The following is a 19,268-nucleotide window of genomic DNA, read 5'->3' on the forward strand; positions in this document are numbered from 1 at the left end:
TTCTCAGAACTGCTCCTACTCTCTCACCATAAGGCTACTGGAAATGCATCAGAAAATCATGTTTACGCAGGTAAATGGAGTTTCCATACATTTCTTGATGAGGATTTGGCAGTGGGGAAAAAGCAGCTCTGAGGAAATTCTGAGCTATCTTGTTCGATGTGAATAAAATTATAAATTAGGTAGTGAATACAAACATTTTGGTCAATTGCTACAAATAATTTATTGCACTTTGCATATCAATACTCTTGTAACCCCCCTTGCCCCAAGAATATAATTTAAGTTAGTTTATGGGGGAGGGGAGCAAGATTACTTATAGCAATTTCAAATTTGAATGATTAAAAAGTTTTCACACTTGACTCACCAGGTCTGTGTTGATATGTGCAAAGGAGGGGACATTAAAGATGCCTTGAATTAGCTCAGGCTGAGAGTTCAGTCCAAGCCACAGGAACATATTTATTCCATTCTCCAACAAAAATATTCCTCCGTCAGCTAAACGTTCCTCTGAGCAACGGACAGCAGCAGGAAGTTCCTCGCTGTTTACATCCATCTTGTGCTGTTGTAAAACAGATAAGTGTTCAGCTGTGTCAGTAGTTGAAGGGTACGTATTATCCAAGAAATGTGGGAACAGGAACAGGTGTTTTACCCTCTCGAGGCTGTTCCACGGTTCAATTAGATAATAGTTGATCTGTACCTATACCCATGTTGTTTCGATATTCCATAATGCTATCGTCTAACAAACAAAATCTATCAATCTCATCTTTGAAATTTTTACTTGACCTAGCAACATTGATGCAATTCGTATATTCAAATATTAACTGATGATTAACAACATCGCCAACAGCATGTGATTCCTCTAGGAGTCGCACAGATTTAATCTTTGGACACATTAATGAATCAACCATAATGCAGGAACTTGGATGTAATAGAATTGAAACAGAAATAATGGGGAGGATTTTGAGCCCACACTCTCTGTCTGCGGGAATGGCAGCGCACAGTCGAAATCCAGAAAGCGAGATTCGCGCTGGCAAGTTTCTGAGTTCCGATCTTCCCGGTCCTCCCCAGCAGAGTGGCGTGAAACACACCATGGGACCACAGAAAACTAATTTGATTACATTAGCAAGCACTCTCTCCAGGACTTCTCCACTCATTGGATATTCAGCGAGCACCAGCGTGACGTCTCGCCAGCGCCATTTATAACAGATTCACCTTGACATGAACCGGTCATGGGGATCTCCCCGGGGAGGCAATAAGGTTAGTATAGCCCCCAGGGGAGAGGGACATGCCCATGCGGGTGTGTAGCTGGGATTTGCCAGTTTTTTGAGGCCCCGCACCCATATTTCACGACAGCATGAAATGTGCCCCCTTGATTTTTTTCTAGGCAGTGCGTTGTAAGATCTGGAGAGGAAAACCGCCATGTTTCTCTGGAGCAAAACACTAGTTTTCCCGTCAGAAACAGCACCCTGCCATTCTTTTTAGTAAGATCCTCCTAGCGCTATTATTGGATGACTTAATGTGAGAACTAGTGTATTTTGACAGGGCTTCTGCCTTACTTCAAATCCTTCAAGAATTAAAAAATGACAACTGCAGTTTAACCGGTTTCAACCTTGTTATGTGCAGTCAGAAAACAAAAGCTGAGGAAACGGAGACATAATTTAATAAGAAAGAGCATTTCTTTAGCAGCTGAAATAATTTGATATAGTAAGGAAATAGTCTTATTTTATCCCTGTCGATCTAATTAAAAGTGCCTAACATCACAAAAATGATGGAAGATTTCTCTGGCCTCCATGGACACCAATATCATAATTGCTATTTTAAAGCTCTCTTGATGGGCAATGTTCCACAGATTTACATCTAGGGAACTCTCAGCTCTCAGTGGAAGGCAGAGAAAAAAGATCTAGAAATTTAACACAGCCTCTATGTTGTTCAGAAACTTCCCGGAAAACCCCCAAATGGAAGACCGAAAGGCACCTCTTTCACTTACGATGGGTAAAAGCCGTGGGTAGAAGAAGGATTGTGTGCCAACCACATCCATAAATGTGACCAGGAGCCGTTGGAAAGCTCTCTCATCCGTAGGAAGGTCAGGGCTCCCCAGTAAAACGTAACTCTTCAAGAGACAGTTCATGTAGACTGGCAGCAACTTCATGGCCTCCGGCAGGATGAGCTGGCGGACAAAGCAAAAACATGCTTCACTAATAACAAGCATCCTATACACACAACAGGACAGGCTTTTATTTCTGCTTAATCAAGTGAAAATTGCCTCACAGTGTGAGATTAATGTATCTGTACATTCTATATGAGAAATAACATGATCTCTGCTTGCCAATTGTGTTTTTAAATGTTCTGCATTAGTAATGATAGTGTTTTGAAGTCTGTCCAACACAATCCAGTACATGATTTCAAAGCAGTCAGCTGACATACTGTGGATCAAGGGCAGGAAATCTGAAAAGCGCCTTCATGTCTGGCTATCCCCATTTAAGGTTTCAATCTATCTGTCCATTAGGGGAGATGATAGATTGTTTTAATGAAGCTGAACAAAATCCAATGTTCATTTTGGGCTACCAAAGTATAGATATATTTTCTCAAATGCAGAGGTGTCAGCCAGAATACAACATAAACGCTCAACAATACCATACTGTTTACGGATGCCGTTTTTCAATATAAAATTTCAACATTCTGTTGTGTTGTATAACTAGACAAACAGCGCTTCTAACAATAAAATGCACAAAGGTTAAGACCCTACATGTGTTGCATGCAATAAAACATAGGCATAAACAAACGTATTACATTTGTATAACACTGGGCCTAAGAAAATTAACTACAGTAGCCGAGTGGTCATGTGACTGAACTAGTGCTCCGGAGGCCAGAGACATCGGTCTGATTTTAACTCTCTGCAACTGGGTGGGTTTTGACAGAATTAAAATCTTGCCCATGAATTCAAATTTCACCTGGGCAGCTGGAATCAATCTGGAATAAAAGCTGGTATCAGTAATAGTGATTATGAAACTACCCACCAATTGGAAAAACCCATCCTGTTCACTAATGCCTCTTAGAAGGAAACTTGCTGATCTTATCCCTACAGGTGACATCAGATGCACAACAATGTAGTTGACCGTTAGCTGCTCTCTGAAATTGCCGAGTAAACCACTAAGTTGTGTCAAACCACAAGAAGAATAAAACCAGTGGACATGAGACACCGCAGACATGGCACGGCGACACAGTGGTTAGCACTACTGCCTCACAGCGCCAGGGACACGGGTTCAATTCCAGCCTCGAGTGACTGTCTGTGTGGAGTTTGCACATTCTCACCGTGCCTGCATGGGTTTCCTCCAGGTACTCCGGTTTCCTCCCACAGTCCAAAGATGTTGATTGACCATGGTAAATTGCCCCTTGGTGTTAGGGGGACTAGCAGGATAAATATGTAGGGCTACGTGGGATTGTGGTCGGTGCAGACTCAATGGGCCAAATGGCCTCCTTCTGCACTGTAGGGATTATCTGATTCTATGTCAAAGGAACACACACTCCTAGTCAAATCTGCAAAGTCCTCCTCACTAACATGTGGGGATTTGTGCCAAAATTGGGGGAGTCGTCCCTCAGACAAATCAAGCAACAGTCTGACTCAGTCGCACTCTCAGAACTACATGTTACAGCCAATGTCCCAAACTCTGTCACAACCATCCTTGGAAATGTCCTGTTTTACCAGTAGGTCAGAACCATTAGAGGTGCCGGCATGGTGGGGTATAAACAAAGGGAGAGGCCCGAGAGTCCACAGCTCTGACTTCAGAGTCCATGAAACTCATGGTATCAGGCCAACCATGGGCAAGGAACCTGCTACTGATTATCACCCACGGCCTTCCCTCAACTGATGTTTTGGTACACTATCACGTTAAATACTACTTGAGAGAAACATTGAAGGTAGTAAGGACACAGAATTACTTTGGGTGTCCATTATTAGGTGTGGTTCAGTAGCACCACTACGGACAGATCTGGCTAAATCCTGGAGGATCTGCCAGACTGGGGTGGGTAGTGAGAGAACCAACAAGAAGGAAAACTCGACTTGACCTCGCCCTCACCAATCTACCTGTCACAAATGGATCTGTCCATGGCAGTTATGAGACAGTCCTGGTGGAGACAATCTTCAAATTGAGGAGACAGGTTTCAATCTATCTGTCCAATAATGGAGATGATAAGTTATTTCAATGAAACTGGACAAAAACCATTGCCAGCAACCATCAAAATATAGATTTATTTTCTCAGTTATCAGGGGGCAGCCAGAATACTATGTAAACACTTAAAATGGAATAAATTCAGAACAGATCTGACAGCTCAAAACTGGGCATTCATGAGGCACTTTGGGTCAAAGCAGCAGCAGAATTGTATTCTACCACACTATGTAATGTCATGGTCTGGCACTTCACTCACCCTACCATTACCATCAAGCCAGAGACAAACTCTGGCTCAATGAGGAGTGCCTAAGGGCATAATACTAGGAATAGGGGTGTGAGGCATATCTAAAAAAATGAGCTGGCAGGCTGCAGAAACTAAAACATGCATGCTGAACAGCAAAAGCAGCAATTAAATCGTCACAACTAAGCAATTCCACAATAAACATATCACAATCAATCATTGTTGTCTCTTCACATCCAGTCATGTATGATAGTGGGCAATTTACTAACTTAAAGGATGAGGAGGAAGCTCCATGAACATTTCCATCCTCAATGACAGCCAAGTGCAGCATGTGAACGCAAAATGCAAGACTGAAGCGTTTTCAATCACCTCCGACCAGATGTGCCAAGTGGATGATCTACTTAAATCTCCTTCCGAGGTCCTCACCATCACAAATGCCAATATAGCTGACTCAATTCACTCCACATCATATCAAGAAACTCCAGAGTGCACTTGATACAGCAAAGGCTATGGGCCCAGACAACATCCTGAATGTAACTCTGAAGACTTGTGCTCCAGAACTTGCTGTTGCTCTGTCCAAGCCATTTAAATACAGTGACAACACTGGCATGTAGCCTGAAAATAGAAAATGATCCAGATATGCCCTGATCACAAAGAACAAATCGAGTCAAGCCAGTTGCCCGGTCATACTCCCATCAGGAAACTGATGGAAGGGGGTCATTGGTAGTGCTTTCAAACAGCATTTATCAATAATTTGGTCACTGATGTCCAGTTTTGTTTCAGCCAGAACCATTTCTAACAGCTTTTGTTCAAAGATAGGAATTGCAGCTGGATTTCAGGGGTGAAGTGAGAGTGACTGCCCTTACTGGCAAGGTACAATTTGACTGAGCGTGACATCAAGCAGCCATGGTACAATTGAAGGCAGTGGTAAGCAGGAGTAAAATTCATCACATAGAGTCATGTCTAGCACAAAAGAAGAAAGCTGTGGTTGTTGGAGGCCAATCATCTCAGCTCTAGGACATCACTACTGGAATTCTTTTAAAATGCCCTAGGCCCAATCATTTTCATTTGCTTTGTCAGGGGAATTTCACAGCAACGTCATTGAAGTGTTAATGTAAGCCTTACTTGTGACACTAATAAATAAAGTCTAACTTTAAAACTTTAACTTTAAACTTTGACTTTCCTTCCAGCATAAGATAAGATGCAGGGATGTTTGATGATTGCACAGTATTCAGTATCATTTGCAACTCCTCAGATAATGAAGCAGTCTGTGCCTGTATGTAGCAAGGCCTGGACAACCATTAGGCTAGGACTGATAGGTGGCAAGTAACCTTAGTGCCACTGAAGTACAAGGTAATTAGCATCTCCACCAATCTAACCACCTAATCTCGACATTCAATAGTATTACCATCAACTGGTAACTGGGTCCATATCCCAAGGCTCCCTAGCTAACAGTGTTGCGAGAGCACCTACAGCACACAGACTACAGTGACTCTGGAAGGCAGCTCATCACCAGCTTCTCAAGGGCAGTTAGGAAAGGGCAATGAATGTTGGCAATGCCAACAACACTCACATTCTGTGAATGATTGAAATTACATTATGAAATAGATGAAGGAAATTCTGAAATAAAGTCAATCGCTACACTAATGCTAATGAATTACAGTTGTAAATGCACTTCTTATGGAATCATGGAATCTGACACTGCAGAAGGAGGCCATTCAGCCCATCAAGTCTCCACTGACCACAATCCTGCCCACGCCCTACCCCCATAACCCCATGCGGTTACCTTAGCTAGTACCCCTGACACTAAGGGGTAATTTAGCATGGACAATCCACCTAACCCACACATCTTTGGACTGTGGGAGGGAACCGGAGCACCCAGAGGAAACCACGCAGACACAGGGAGAAGGTGCAAATTCCACACTGACAGTGACCCAAACCGAGAATAGAACCCGGGTCCCTGGCACTGTAAGGCGACAGTGCTAACCACTGTGCCACCGTGCCATTTGGTGGTACAAAATATCTGGTGAAATGCAACCTGGTCAATCAGTTAAGCAGCAGCATAATCTGTCAGCACTTGTGAAGACTTTAACTTGTGATGTGACACTAAGATGTATCGGCTGTGCTCAGCTCAATAGAATGTAATTAACTGGCAGCAATTCTGCTCCATTTGAAATGGTGCACTTCAAATAGACTCAGCGAACCATCATAAACAGTGTACACTTTATTGCAAATAATAATGCATGTCAAAAGGAATTGAATCCGAGCTGGGTGTTCCAAAAACATTTCCAAACTTTCTGAGCTTCTTGGCTGAGTTTGCAAAGTTGGAATCCAAACGAGATGTTTGAAAAATGTTTCTAAGCCACTTGAGTTTCTTTCACGATTTAGGACATTAAATGAAACCACTTGACTGGATTATAGTCTTAAAACTCTTCATGGTTGTTTTACCATCTACCATGGTGGGATTCGAGCTGGAGATCCTAGAGCATTACTGTAGGCTTGTGGCTTACCCGCTCAGTGGCCTAGCCCAGTAGGCCGCAGGAGGAGCCTATGAAACATTTTTTTTTAAAACTACCACTAATTTTAGTAGCTGATGTGCTAATAATTCAGTAAACATTCATTAAAAACCTTCCTCATCACAACTGAAATTTGAGTGAGTTTTGACATTTTACAGCCAGTTCAGTAGATAGGAAACTTTCCCTGGCATTTGATACTGTTCAATTTGTCCATGAGCCACACATCCTATGTATTAGACAAAATTGGCACTGCTGCTGGTAACGGGAATGTTGAGTTCACAGATTCCTCCTCCCAGCTGCAGAACATTTTGCTGTATGATCCTTTCCCCCCCCACTGGTCATCAATAATTCAGTTGGAGTGAATTGTTGGCTGTAGAGAAGTTTTAGATTTAAGAGTGCTGCGGGGCTACACACTTGTTGGATACAGTATTTTGTTACTCATTTTCAAATGCCTCAATGTTGGTCTGCTGTAATGTTTAAGTTACAGAACCACTTCTAATAGAATAAATAATCCTGTTTCCATACTTTGGTTCTGACTGTTCTACACTGCAAAATAAAGCAAAAAGGCTCCGCTGGTCTTTATCTTATTAGGGCTGAAATACAAAGGGAATGAAGCGATGCCTCATTTGTAAAAGCCTTTATCAGACCCCATGTGGAGTACTGCATTCAGTTTTGGGTGCTGCACCTCAGGAAAAATGTATTAGCCTTCCAAGGGGTGCAGTGCAGATTCACTGGAATGATTCCCTGGGTTTAGAGGGTTAAATTATGGGAACAGGTTTCATAAACATGGCTTGCACTGCCATCAGAGAACTAGAGAATAATACAACACAGGCTGTCTCTTGGCCCATTATACCTGTGCTCATTCTTTGGGAGACTAAGTATTAGACTAGTTCCACCTTCCCTGCTCTTTGCCGATCACCTTTATTATTTTTTCTCTCTGCTTCAGGTTTTTAGCTAGGCACCTAGCTAGTCAGTGTCAGGATCCTGCATGGCAGGTGTCCTAGCCCCAAGAACTGCCAGCTCTTCAATGTCAGCAGTACCACTGATAAACTAAATGATACAATTTTAAGGTGGGTTCAGGAAGAGAGAGACTTGGGGGTACAAATACACAAATCTTTCAAAGTGGTAGCACAGATTGGGAAGGCTGTTATGAGGTGATATGCAATCCCTTGCTTTAATAATGGATGCATAAAGTACATGAGTGAGGAAGTTAAACTAAACATTTATGAACATTGTTTTGGCCTCAGCAGAATTGTCAGCCTGGACTTTTTTTGCTCCCAAGTTGGGTAGCAGATGCCGGAAAATTACCTGGCTTGTGTACTCACCTCAGGAAAAAGTACCCCGAATGACAGGATCATCATTCCTGGGGGTGAGTGCGGAGTGGTGGAGCTGGAAACAGATTGGAGGCACCCACAGTGGCTGTCGAATGCTGAGGCAGGCAATTTAAAAGGCCTGCCTCAATTGCCTGGGACTTCATTCTAGTTGTTTTCTTAAACATGGACCCTTCTGGCCCTCACACCTCCAACCCAATTCCCAAGCCCAAATATCCCAATGCATGTCCCGCACCCACCCCCAATAGCTCCTCATAGCCTTCATGCAAATCCATAACCACAATTCATTTAATAAGATCATAGCTGATCTGATTGTGGCCTCAACTCCACTTTCCTTCCTACCTCTATACCATTCGACTCTTTTGTCAATTAAGAACTTATCTACCCTCGCCTTAAAAAATATTCAATGACCCTGCCTCCACCACTCTCCAGCGAAAATAATTTTATAAACTCACGATCTTCCTCAGACAAAAAAAAATTTCCTCATCTCTGTTATACATGGGAGATCCCTTATTTCTAAACTATGTCCCCTTGTTCAAGACTCTACTACAAGAGGAAATATCTCCTCAGCATCCACCCTGTTGAGTTCGGGATTTTATATGTTTCAATAAGATAACACTCGTTCTTCTGAACTCCAATAGATACAAATCCAACCTTTCCTCATAAGATAACTCCCTCCTCCCAGGAATCAGTCAAGTCAACCTTCTCTGAACTGCTTCAATTTCAATTTTGTCCTTTTAAGGAGACCAACTTCTACACCGTATTCTACATGTGGTCTCACCAATTCCATATATAACTGTAGCAAAATATCCCAACTTTTATATTCCATTCCCCTTTCAGTAAACAACCACATTCCGGATCAATTGCTGTACCTGCATGCTAACTGTTGGTGCTAATCTATTCTCATTCTCTCTTTTTGTCCTTCCTTCAACCTACTCTCTACTTTCTCTATTCAGCTTGGTTCTTTCCTCCATTAGGTACCTTACATTGACATTAACCTCCTTTTCCTGTCTCATTTTGATTTCTGAATTATTTGATATTCAGGGAACTGTAGCTTTGCAAGACCTTCCTTTCCTCCAGGTGGAAAAGTATATGAAGTTTATTTATTAGTCACAAGTAGGCTTACATTAACACTGCAATGAAGTTACTGTAAAAATGCCCTAGTCGCCACACTTCAGCGCCTGTTCGGGTATACTGAGAGAATTTAGCATGGCCAATGCACCTAACCAACACATCTTTCGGACTGTGGGAGGAAACTGGAGCACCCGGAGGAAACCCACACAGATACGGGGAGAACTTACTGACTCCGCACAGACAGTGACCCAAGCTGGGTATCGAATCTGGGTCCCTGGCGCTGTGAGGCAGCAGTGCTAACCACAGTGCCACTATGTCACCCTGTAGTATATACTCTATAGCTGAACCACCCCTTCTTTAAAGACCATTGATTTAATTTTTTGCCTACCAATTTCTGATTCCAATCTGCCTAGTTCACATGCCCACATGTTTGTCCTAGGCCTGCTGCAATGCTCCAGTGATACCCAACGCAAACTGGAAGAACAATATCTCATATTCCGATTAGGTATGTTACAACCTTCTGGTTTCAACATAGAGTTCAACAATTCTAGATAGTAAATATTCCCTTCCATCTTAACCCGACCCCACCACGCTTTTTGTAGCTTGCTGTCAGTTGTTATTCAGCTCCCTGGCCTGCCCCAAAACAGTCCCACTCCCCTCCCTCTTACTTGGTCACCTGCCCTGGCTGTTCAGTTGCTCCCATTAAAACATTCTGCTATCGTACTGTTTACCACTATTAGCATGCTTCATCCCTCAATGGCACTATTAACACTCTCCTTTGTCTCATGTCCGTGACAAATCTGTCAATATCTCCTTTTTCCCCAAGCTATCTGTTGAGTCTGTGTGTGGTTTGCTTCATTTGCGCAAAGACTTCATTTCAAGATATTTCTGCCTATGTGATTACATTTATATGCTATATTGTAGGGGTTAACCAACTCTACTTGACTACATTTTAAAACTCAGAAGGCGTGCTGGGTTAGCTAGAAATTGACTGCATTTTTGAAAAGTACAATGCAAGCAAAACAGGCTTTTCATAAGCCAAACAAAGTTTTTCATAAACTACATCTGCGAGGCTGGTTTCTCCAAGTCAGAGACAGCATGTGCCAAACAATTTCGATAACAAGATAACAAATCACATATATTGTAGTTTCAGCTCTATGTTTTCAGTTCAACATTGTTTTTGAGTTCTGTTTTGATCAGTACAGGACTGGCAGAAGTGATCTCTCGCTCTAGCTTTTCGCTTTCATAATGATTGCATTTTATGTTCTGTTCAATGAAAGAAATTCATTTAAACTCCATAATAGTGCTGTCTTCATCTATTCTAATGAATGAATAGACTCTGGTCTTATATTTTGTCCCATCTTCTCTGTTCCCTTTCCAAATATATAATTTTGGAATTTCTGCTTTTCTTCAATCAAGGATCACTTGGATCCAAATGTTAATTCTGTTTCTCTCCACTGATGCTGCCAGACCTGCTGAGTTTATCCAGCATTTTCTGTTTTTAGGCCAGATCCCTTTTCAACATACTGGAGTTAGCCCTCCTCTATTTAGGTATTTTTATGTGTGACTGTTCCTTGTCCTTACTGTTCTAAACCTTCTGTGGTAGACGGAGAAACTATTTCCTTTGGTGGGGACATCAAGAGCGATATCAGAGCTAGTTCACAGAAGTAAACTCAGGAAGCACTCCTTCACAAAAAAGGCAGTGTGTAGAATGCTCTCCCCCATATAAAGCTTGGACGTTAGGACAACTGCAGCTTTTAAGACTGTGAAAGCGAGGTTCTTTGTTAGATAAGGGTATCAAAGGATACTGAGCAGATCAGCCATGATCTAACTGGATGATGGAGCTGGCTTGAAGTGCTGAATACCATATTTCTGTTCTTAAAACTCCAATGTTGATTTCAGTAACAATGGATAACTACATATGTGTCAGATTGACGAATTCAGTTAGTGTACAGCTGCATTCATGACTTTGCCTATTTGGCTAGGATCTTCTCGGATATTAGAAGATGATTTCTGGAGGTCAACAAAGCCAAATTCACCAGCAAAGTCAGCTGATAAAAAACAAGAGTTATAACAATTGCCACTGCTGTCCAAAAAGAAATACTGGTCTCATTTTAATAAATTTACTAAAACTATCTGCAATGGTGTTCTGAGTTGCTGGAGACACTCTGCAAAGTAGATGAAGTATTAATTAGCATGTTTGCAATTGGCAAAAAATTCTGTTACTCTTGTTGAGGTGCATTAATATTTGCTAATCAGCCTGTTGTTTAAGCTAACAAGCCATCTATGGGTAGATGCTAATTACTAATTCATTCTGCTCTGCTTGAGCTACAGAAAAATTAGCAGGTTCATTATGAGGATTCAGTTATACTCTGTTTCAAGTGAAAAATGAGCTTTGGATTTTGGCTGCTGGCTCTGTTGAATCAGGCACGAGCTTGGAACATTCTGAACTCAACCATTCCCAGAACATTTAATTGGCCCAGATCCAGTTCAAGCTGAAGACTGCAGTTCAGATGAATTTGGATTCCTGGTGGCTACTTTTGTTTGTGATTTCAACTATCCCTCTTACACACCTAAAAAATGGCGACTGATTCCCTGAAACACTTTTGTAACAGTACAGCTGGCAAAACACCCAGCGCGTCATTCCCTTCTTAAAAACAGTAAGCTAAGTGGAATTGGTTCTTTGGTCCTCTCTACCTGCTAGCTCTAAAAATCATCTCTCAGTTAAGGTGGGAACTTCTTCAAATTGATAAAAACAGATTCTAGAATATAGTACATGCAAATTCCTCTAAAGCTGATTTTCACTAAGCGTACTGAATGATGTGCGTGTGTGTACTTGCATTTTTGAGCTACACATTTAAGAACATTGTTGTGACTGGTGTTGCAATTTGAGTCATCACTACCAATTACAAAATATCCTTATCTATGGACAGCCACATTACAGAGTGGTACCAAGAAACTTATTAGATGTCCAAGCTTAACTTTTTCTGGTTTTGGCATTTTTGCCCTGAGATTAAAGCTGCAGTAGATTAACTTGGCAAATGTTTGCAGTGCCTGCTACTCTATCATTTTACTTTATGCAAAAATACATCATTTTGAAATGTCAAGGGTGCGTTCACATGGTGATTAGCATGTTTCAGCTTTAAATTAGTTAACTGAAACTACTATAAATTCCAAATGAATTGAATTCTCTAGAAAAATTGGAGAAGTAACTCAGCTCAATAACATACTTGGAAGTTTACAGGTAATTGACAAAAAACAATTAAATTGCATACAGTAATTATTGGTTAGTAGTGCTTTTGTGTTAAAAGAGTCTTAAGTAGAAAATGTAATTTCTTGTTGCAAGATTTTAATGAGTACTTCAGTGTAATTGTGAAACACTGACTGGATTTATGTGGTTTGCAAGAATGGGATCGAAGATGGTGGGGTGTGTCAGGGGGTGGTGGGAGTGTGAAAAATAGGGAGGTAGGACAGGTCTGTCACCTTCTTGCTGCCATGGCGTTTTACCAACAGTGAAGGTGGCCATAATCGGCACTCCAGCCCAAAGGTCAATTGATTCACTTAAGCAGCTAAGTAAAAGCCTCTCCCCACAGTGGCTTGTGGGCCTTTCGGTCTTTCTGCAGGCTCGGACTTGGTGGGGAGGAGTGGGGTTGCCCCTGATCGGGCTCTCTGTAGGCCACAGAGGGTTCCCCAGCTACCCCCCCACCCCCACCCCCCAGTGCCCCCAGTGGCATTGCTGGGACTGATTTAGTGATTTATATAAATGATCTGGAAGAAGGAGTAACTGGGGTGATCAGTAAGTTTGCGGACGACACAAAACTGGCAGGACTTGCAGATAGTGAGGAACATTGTCAGAGGCTACAGAAGGATATAGATAGGCTGGAAATTTGGGCAAAGAAATGGCAGATGGAGTTCAATCCTGATAAATGCGAAGTGATGCATTTTGGTGGGAATAATGTAGGGAGGAGCTACACGATAAATGGAAGAACCATAAAGGGTGTAGAGACGCAGAGGGACCTGGGTGTGCAAGTCCACAGATCTTTGAAGGTGACGTCACAGGTGGAGAAGGTGGTGAAGAAGGCATATGGCATGCTTGCCTTTATAGGACGGGGCATAGAGTATAAAAGTTGGGGTCTGATGTTGCAGATGTATAGAACGTTGGTTCGGCCGCATTTGGAATACTGCGTCCAGTTCTGGTCGCCACACTACCAGAAGGACGTGGAGGCTTTGGAGAGAGTACAGAAGAGGTTTACCAGGATGTTGCCTGGTATGGAGGGGCTTGGTTATGAGGAGAGATTGGGGAAACTGGGGTTGTTCTCCTTGGAAAGATGGAGGATGAGGGGAGACTTAATAGAGGTGTATAAAATTATGAAAGGCATAGATAGGGTGAACGGTGGGAAGCTTTTCCCCGGGTCGGTGGTGACGTTCACGAGGGGTCATAGGTTCAAGGTGAAGGGGGGGGAGGTTTAACACAGATATCAGAAGGACATATTTTACACAGAGGGTGGTGGGGGCCTGGAATGTGTTGCCGGGCAAGGTGGTGGAGGCGGACACACTGGGAACGTTTAAGACTTATCTAGACAGCTATATGAACGGAGTGGGAATGGAGGGATACAAAAGAGTGGTCTAGTTTGGACCAGGGAGCGGCGCGGGCTAATTGTTCTTTGTTTCTCGTTTCAAGGCTTCATTCTATGATCATCTTGCTGGTGCCAGTACAGAGCGAGACTGCGGATAGTTGGGAACCTGTCTCGGGGGCAGGGAATTCAGATGGTGTTCGTAAAGCAGAAGTGGAAATGACTAGGGTTGGGAAGCATTTTCTGATCAGGGCCAGTGTGATCTCCTGGACTCGTTTCGATCGCCTCAGGGGGTCGGAGAGGAATTTCCCAGATTTTCTTTTTCCCCATATTGGCCCTGGGGTTTTCACTCTGGGTTTTCGCCTCTCCCTGGAGATCACATGGTCTGGAATGGGGGGGTGGGGGTGAGTTAATAGGTTGTGATGAACAAAGCATCGTAGCTGTGAGGGACAGCTCGGTGGATAGGATATTAGGATGTAGATAGGCTGGAAAATTGGGCGGGGATCCTGGATTCAGGATTCAATCCTGGACCGGGGAGCGGCGCGGGCTTGGAGGGCCGAAGGGCCTGTTCCTGTGCTGTATTGTTCTTTGTTCTTTGAAGAGCTGCCAGTCCTCTGATAGGCTGGCAGTTCTTGGAGGAGGACCTCAATATCACTTACAGGGATGGGAGCCCCAAAGCAGCTCAAGAAGGACTTAACATCTAGTCATGGATGCCTTAAATGGCTGAAGTGGGGTTACTCCCAGTTTTTTGGTCTGTCATTGGGACCACTGCTGTCCTTGACAAAATCCCAGCCATTGCTTTTGATAGCCTATGTAGAATCTGTTGATTTGTTAAGTGTATATAAATGCTAAAAACTGGGCTTGGATTTTCAACGGGCACATGGTCAAGGTGCAGGCGGGCTTTGAAAATTGTGCTCCCTGAGGTCTTGCTTGGCCTCTAGGACAGTTCTAAATTTTCAATAGGCAACCAGTGAGGAAAGAGCATGGAAGCCCCTTGCTTCCAATTAACAACCCTTTAAGCTCCAAGAGGAGCTGGTTAAGGAATCTGCCCAAAATGGAATTAAATTTTGACAATTTTTCCTGGTGAGCCCAAACTGGCTTGTGCACATCACTGCACAGCTGTCGTGCTTTGGAGATGGTTTTGAGAGGAATCCATGGATCCTACAAGTGCCAGAAAAGCACTGGCTCTTATGTTGTCGTGCAGGACCACTGTTCACCTCATTCTTCACCTCTGAGCAGATGCCTGGTCAAATCAGAAAGGCAGCGGAAGCCCCCAGAATGTCTCCCACCTGCCTTTTCCACTGGCACCAGGCAGACAAGTCCCGCCTCCTGCTTGCTTCCTGGACAATTAGGCCATCTGCATTTAAAGATGCAGCACGGGGTCAAGATCTGAAATTCACCCAGGTGCCGGGGTTCTGAATGAAAATACAGCCCTGGGTTTATTTATAATATCCTATGGATTATCTTATCTGCTGATTAAAATCAGTTATATTACACATTACTTTAGCAAGTAAATATGTTGGCAGCAAGCCAACTCCCAAGATGACATTTATTCTGCCTTGTTCAATAGGATTTAAAACATTATTTTGTAAAGCTTTGTTCTTATAAACTCCTTAAGCAATCAGTAAAGATTAATCCAATGTAATATAACATTTCAATCAAAGCTCATCAATAGTGGAATGCGCAAGGTTGTCCCTTTTGATTATTTCAGCTGACGTAAGCATGTTAGTTTTAAGATCATATTTCTACGGTCCATATTCATCTTCCTTCCAATGTTAAACTAATCATTCTGTATATGGAACAGGACAACTGCAGTTCCAACACCCTGCATAAGTTACCAATTATGTGCCCTTATAAGGATAGAGCTTTGCAAGGGTTCACCTAAAATCATCACAGCATTTTTTTTGCAGATGAAAAACAAGACAAATGAGTTAAGTTTACTTTGGTAGACTACAAGATTATTTTACAAACAAAAATAATTAAATCCATTTGCTGCAGTTACAGTTTCTCAGCTGTTTCTCATCTTCACATTTGCCATTACCATAATTTTGCATGAACCACATTTGTTTGCAAGTTGATGCAACAGGGTGAGTACAACCAAAGAAAATCTTATTCCAAGATCCAAGATAAAAACATTTGGTATGTGGATCATTCCTTAAAAATTCTGTAACCTCCGTCTATTTAAGTGCTAAAATAATACAGGTAGAAATTCTTAGAAAACCTCAGCAGGCCTGGCAGCATCTGTGGAGGGAGGAACAGAGTTAAAGTTTTGAGTTCAATATGATTCTTCTTCGGAACAGGATTGAGTTGCATAGGGAAAGACCTGCCTGTCATTGACAACTCTTCTGTTTTATGTACGCTATCAAAGTCCCATGAGCATTGTGTGCATAAGGATAACCAAAAGCAAAATCTGAAATAAAAAACAGAAGATGTTGCAAATATTAAAGTTGGGCAGTATCGAGAGTTGGGCAAGTTGGGCAGTATCGAGAGAGAGTGAGAGAGAAACAGAGTTAACAGGCTGCATTTTAGATGATGGAGGTGAGGGGGGTTTAAGTTTGGAGAGCAAGCAGGTAGGAAGGAAGGAATGTATATCTTTGGGCATTGCCCCGATGCAAAAAGAGCACCTCCCAAAGGTAGTCCCCATTTCCTTCCTGCCATTTTAAAAATCTCTGAAAAAAAAAGATCTGCTTACTCCCACCCACTTGCCCATGCAGACTGTATTATGGTGTGGGCAACCTATTATTGGGGTCAATGGGCAAGCTCAATTGACCTTTATTATTTTTTGTAAACATGGCGGGCAGGCTGCTAATTTGGGCACCTGCCCACATATCACGATATGGAGGTGAGCATTTGGTTGAATGCCAACTTGGTGGTGTAGGAACCCAATCTATTTTACTGCAATGCTTCACCCACCCCATCTCCAACACCAAAAACATACCTTACAGGGGTATGTAAAATCCAGCCCAACGTTTTATGTCTGCAGTGACTGCCAGACCTGCTGAATATTTTCAGCATTGTCTGCTTTTATGCTTAATAAGGAAGTTGAATTCATAATGTTTCCCCCGTCAAATAAGTTACATGAAAACTTCTGTGCTAAATGCAAGTGGTTAAGTGTTTTAAGCAGTTGGAATAGCTGCTAGAGGAAGTTCCAATTACCATCCCGACCAAAAGGTGGACATCATCCAGGGCAAGTTTTAAAAATTGTTGACAATTTCTCATGTGATAATTACATGCTGTTTGACCAGTTATGCTTTTATTTCAGATTTTATGGGTGGCACAGTGGTTAGCATTACTGCCTCACAGTGCCAGGGATCCAGGTTAATTCTGGCCTTGGGTCACTGTGTGTGTGGAGTTTGCACGTCCTCCCTATGTCTGTGTGGGTTTCCTCTGGGTGCTCCGGTTTCCTCCCACAGTCCAAAGATGTGCAGGTTAGGTAGGTTGGCCATGCTAAATTGCCTCTTAGTGTCCCAATATGTGTATGTTAGGGGGATTAGCCATGGTAAATGTGTGGGGTTATGGGGATAGGACCTGGGTAAGAGTCAGTGCAAACCTGATTGACCAAACGGCCTCCTTCTGCACTGTAGGGATTCTATGATTTTCAGCATCTGCAGTATTTTGTTTTTGGTTATTGGGCATCCTTACGCACACACTGCTTAAGGTATGACATTTGCACTTTGATAGACTACATAAATCAGAAATGCAGAGATTGATGATCTGGCTTTGATATTAAATCATAGGTAACGATTAACTTGATCAGCATTGTGAAAGTATTCAAATGCATTAGAGTAATTTATCTCATGGACAAAATGCTTTTCTGCATTGAATAGCATTGAGATTCAATTTTATGGGTCAATTCAACCTTGTGCCTGGATTTTTATCTTTGATTGACAGGTCAGCCACGTTTTCAGCTTTTGAAAAAGGGGAAAAGATGGCAGTCTGTTCCATTCTTTTAAAGGCTTATATGTATTCAGCTCTGGGGTTTTGTTGACATGGTTATGCAATGCAAACACATTTGGCGGAATTTTCCCCCAAAAATTCTAAGTGTCACAAAAGTCTGAAAACCGGAGTGTTTCACTTTGGTTTTTCCAGTGAGTTACCACAGGCAATTTTCCCACACTCAGTCAAATCTTTTGGCAGTCAAGAGTTTCACACCAGTAAAGGGGTGGGGGGGCTGAGCCTAAGCTTGCTGGGGAAGCCAGCTGCAGATGGTTAGGCACATGTCCTGATCTCCTATATACCACGTACAAAGTATATGGGAGATCGGTCAATTCCATCCCTGTCCCCCGGACATTGCCCCCATCAACTCCACCCTATGGACTCCCCTTCCCCAATCGCCACCCGCCCCACAGGCCCCCCCTCAGTCGCCACGTTCCCCACAAAACCCTCTCCCAACCAGCGGCCTCAACCCCCGATCGACGGCCCCACCACCAGCCCCCACCCCCAATGCAGGGTTCCCTCCTAGCCTTCCCTCCTACTGACCTCCCCCCTCCTCCTTGTCTGGCTCCACCTCCATCTGGCTCTGCCCCCATCAGATCCCTCCAACGTGAGGCCCTGCCCCCTCAGGCACTACCTGGTGGGCAGTACAAGGGTGCCTGCTGGGCACTGCCAGAGTGCAAGGCTGGCAGTACCAGGATGCCAGGCTGGCAGTGCCAGGTTATCACTGCCCACCCGGGGGGTTTCAATGGCCTCCGGTCCCACTGGCAAGGCCATTACATCCAGTCCGCGTTGGTGGGGACCAACTGTGATCCTCACTGGTGAGGACCTCCACCGGCGAGGTCGGAAAGGTAAGTGAGCCCAGACTATTACGTCCCAGGCTCACCAATGATATTAAAATTAACTAATGCATATTTAAATCAGCCTCGTGCTCTTCCCAGGCAAAAAGTTGATTATGTCGTCAAATGTTGGCTGGGAGGATTGCAAATGGCCCAACACTGGGCACAATGAGAGTTTTTGGCCTCCCGTTTAAATTTCCCGCCCCGCTACTCTAATTGACCAGCACAGCAGGGTGGAATAATCGTGCTCATTAGGAATGCTTGTTGAGCTCCAAACACAAATAATGGACTGAGGTCAGCAGTATTTGTAGATATAACTACCAAGGGGACTGTGGGCTTTGTTTTGGTTGACAGTTATGAGCTTCTAAGAGGATTATATTTTTCTGAAGACGTTTTTGAGTGCCCATTTATTTATTTTGATAGTCTTATAAAAAAATTAATGCTTTTTAAAGTGGAGTTTGAAATGCTGTGTGTTTCATTAATTGTTCATGAATAAAGGTTTTTTGAAGTAATTGTTGAATGGTCGTTCATTTATTTTGACAGTTTCATGCGCATCTAAAAGGTTTTCTAGTGTTATTATAGGGCTCATAAGTTTTG

General features: G+C 42.9%; 1 protein-coding gene across 1 annotated transcript in view; it reads right to left on the reverse strand.

Moving 5' to 3' along the window:
- Positions 1-19,268, reverse strand: part of LOC144507866 (protein transport protein Sec24D-like) — a 47,233-nt gene that overhangs the window by 11,567 nt on the left and 16,398 nt on the right. Inside the window, exons 5-6 of the mRNA XM_078235330.1 lie at positions 1,982-2,161; positions 362-553 (exon numbers count right to left, since the gene is read on the reverse strand). Coding sequence (XP_078091456.1) covers positions 362-553; positions 1,982-2,161 — 372 coding nt within the window. The remainder of the gene's footprint in view (positions 1-361; positions 554-1,981; positions 2,162-19,268) is intronic.

This window comes from Mustelus asterias, chromosome 1 (genome assembly GCF_964213995.1).
Source record: "Mustelus asterias chromosome 1, sMusAst1.hap1.1, whole genome shotgun sequence".
Lineage (NCBI taxonomy): Eukaryota > Metazoa > Chordata > Chondrichthyes > Carcharhiniformes > Triakidae > Mustelus > Mustelus asterias.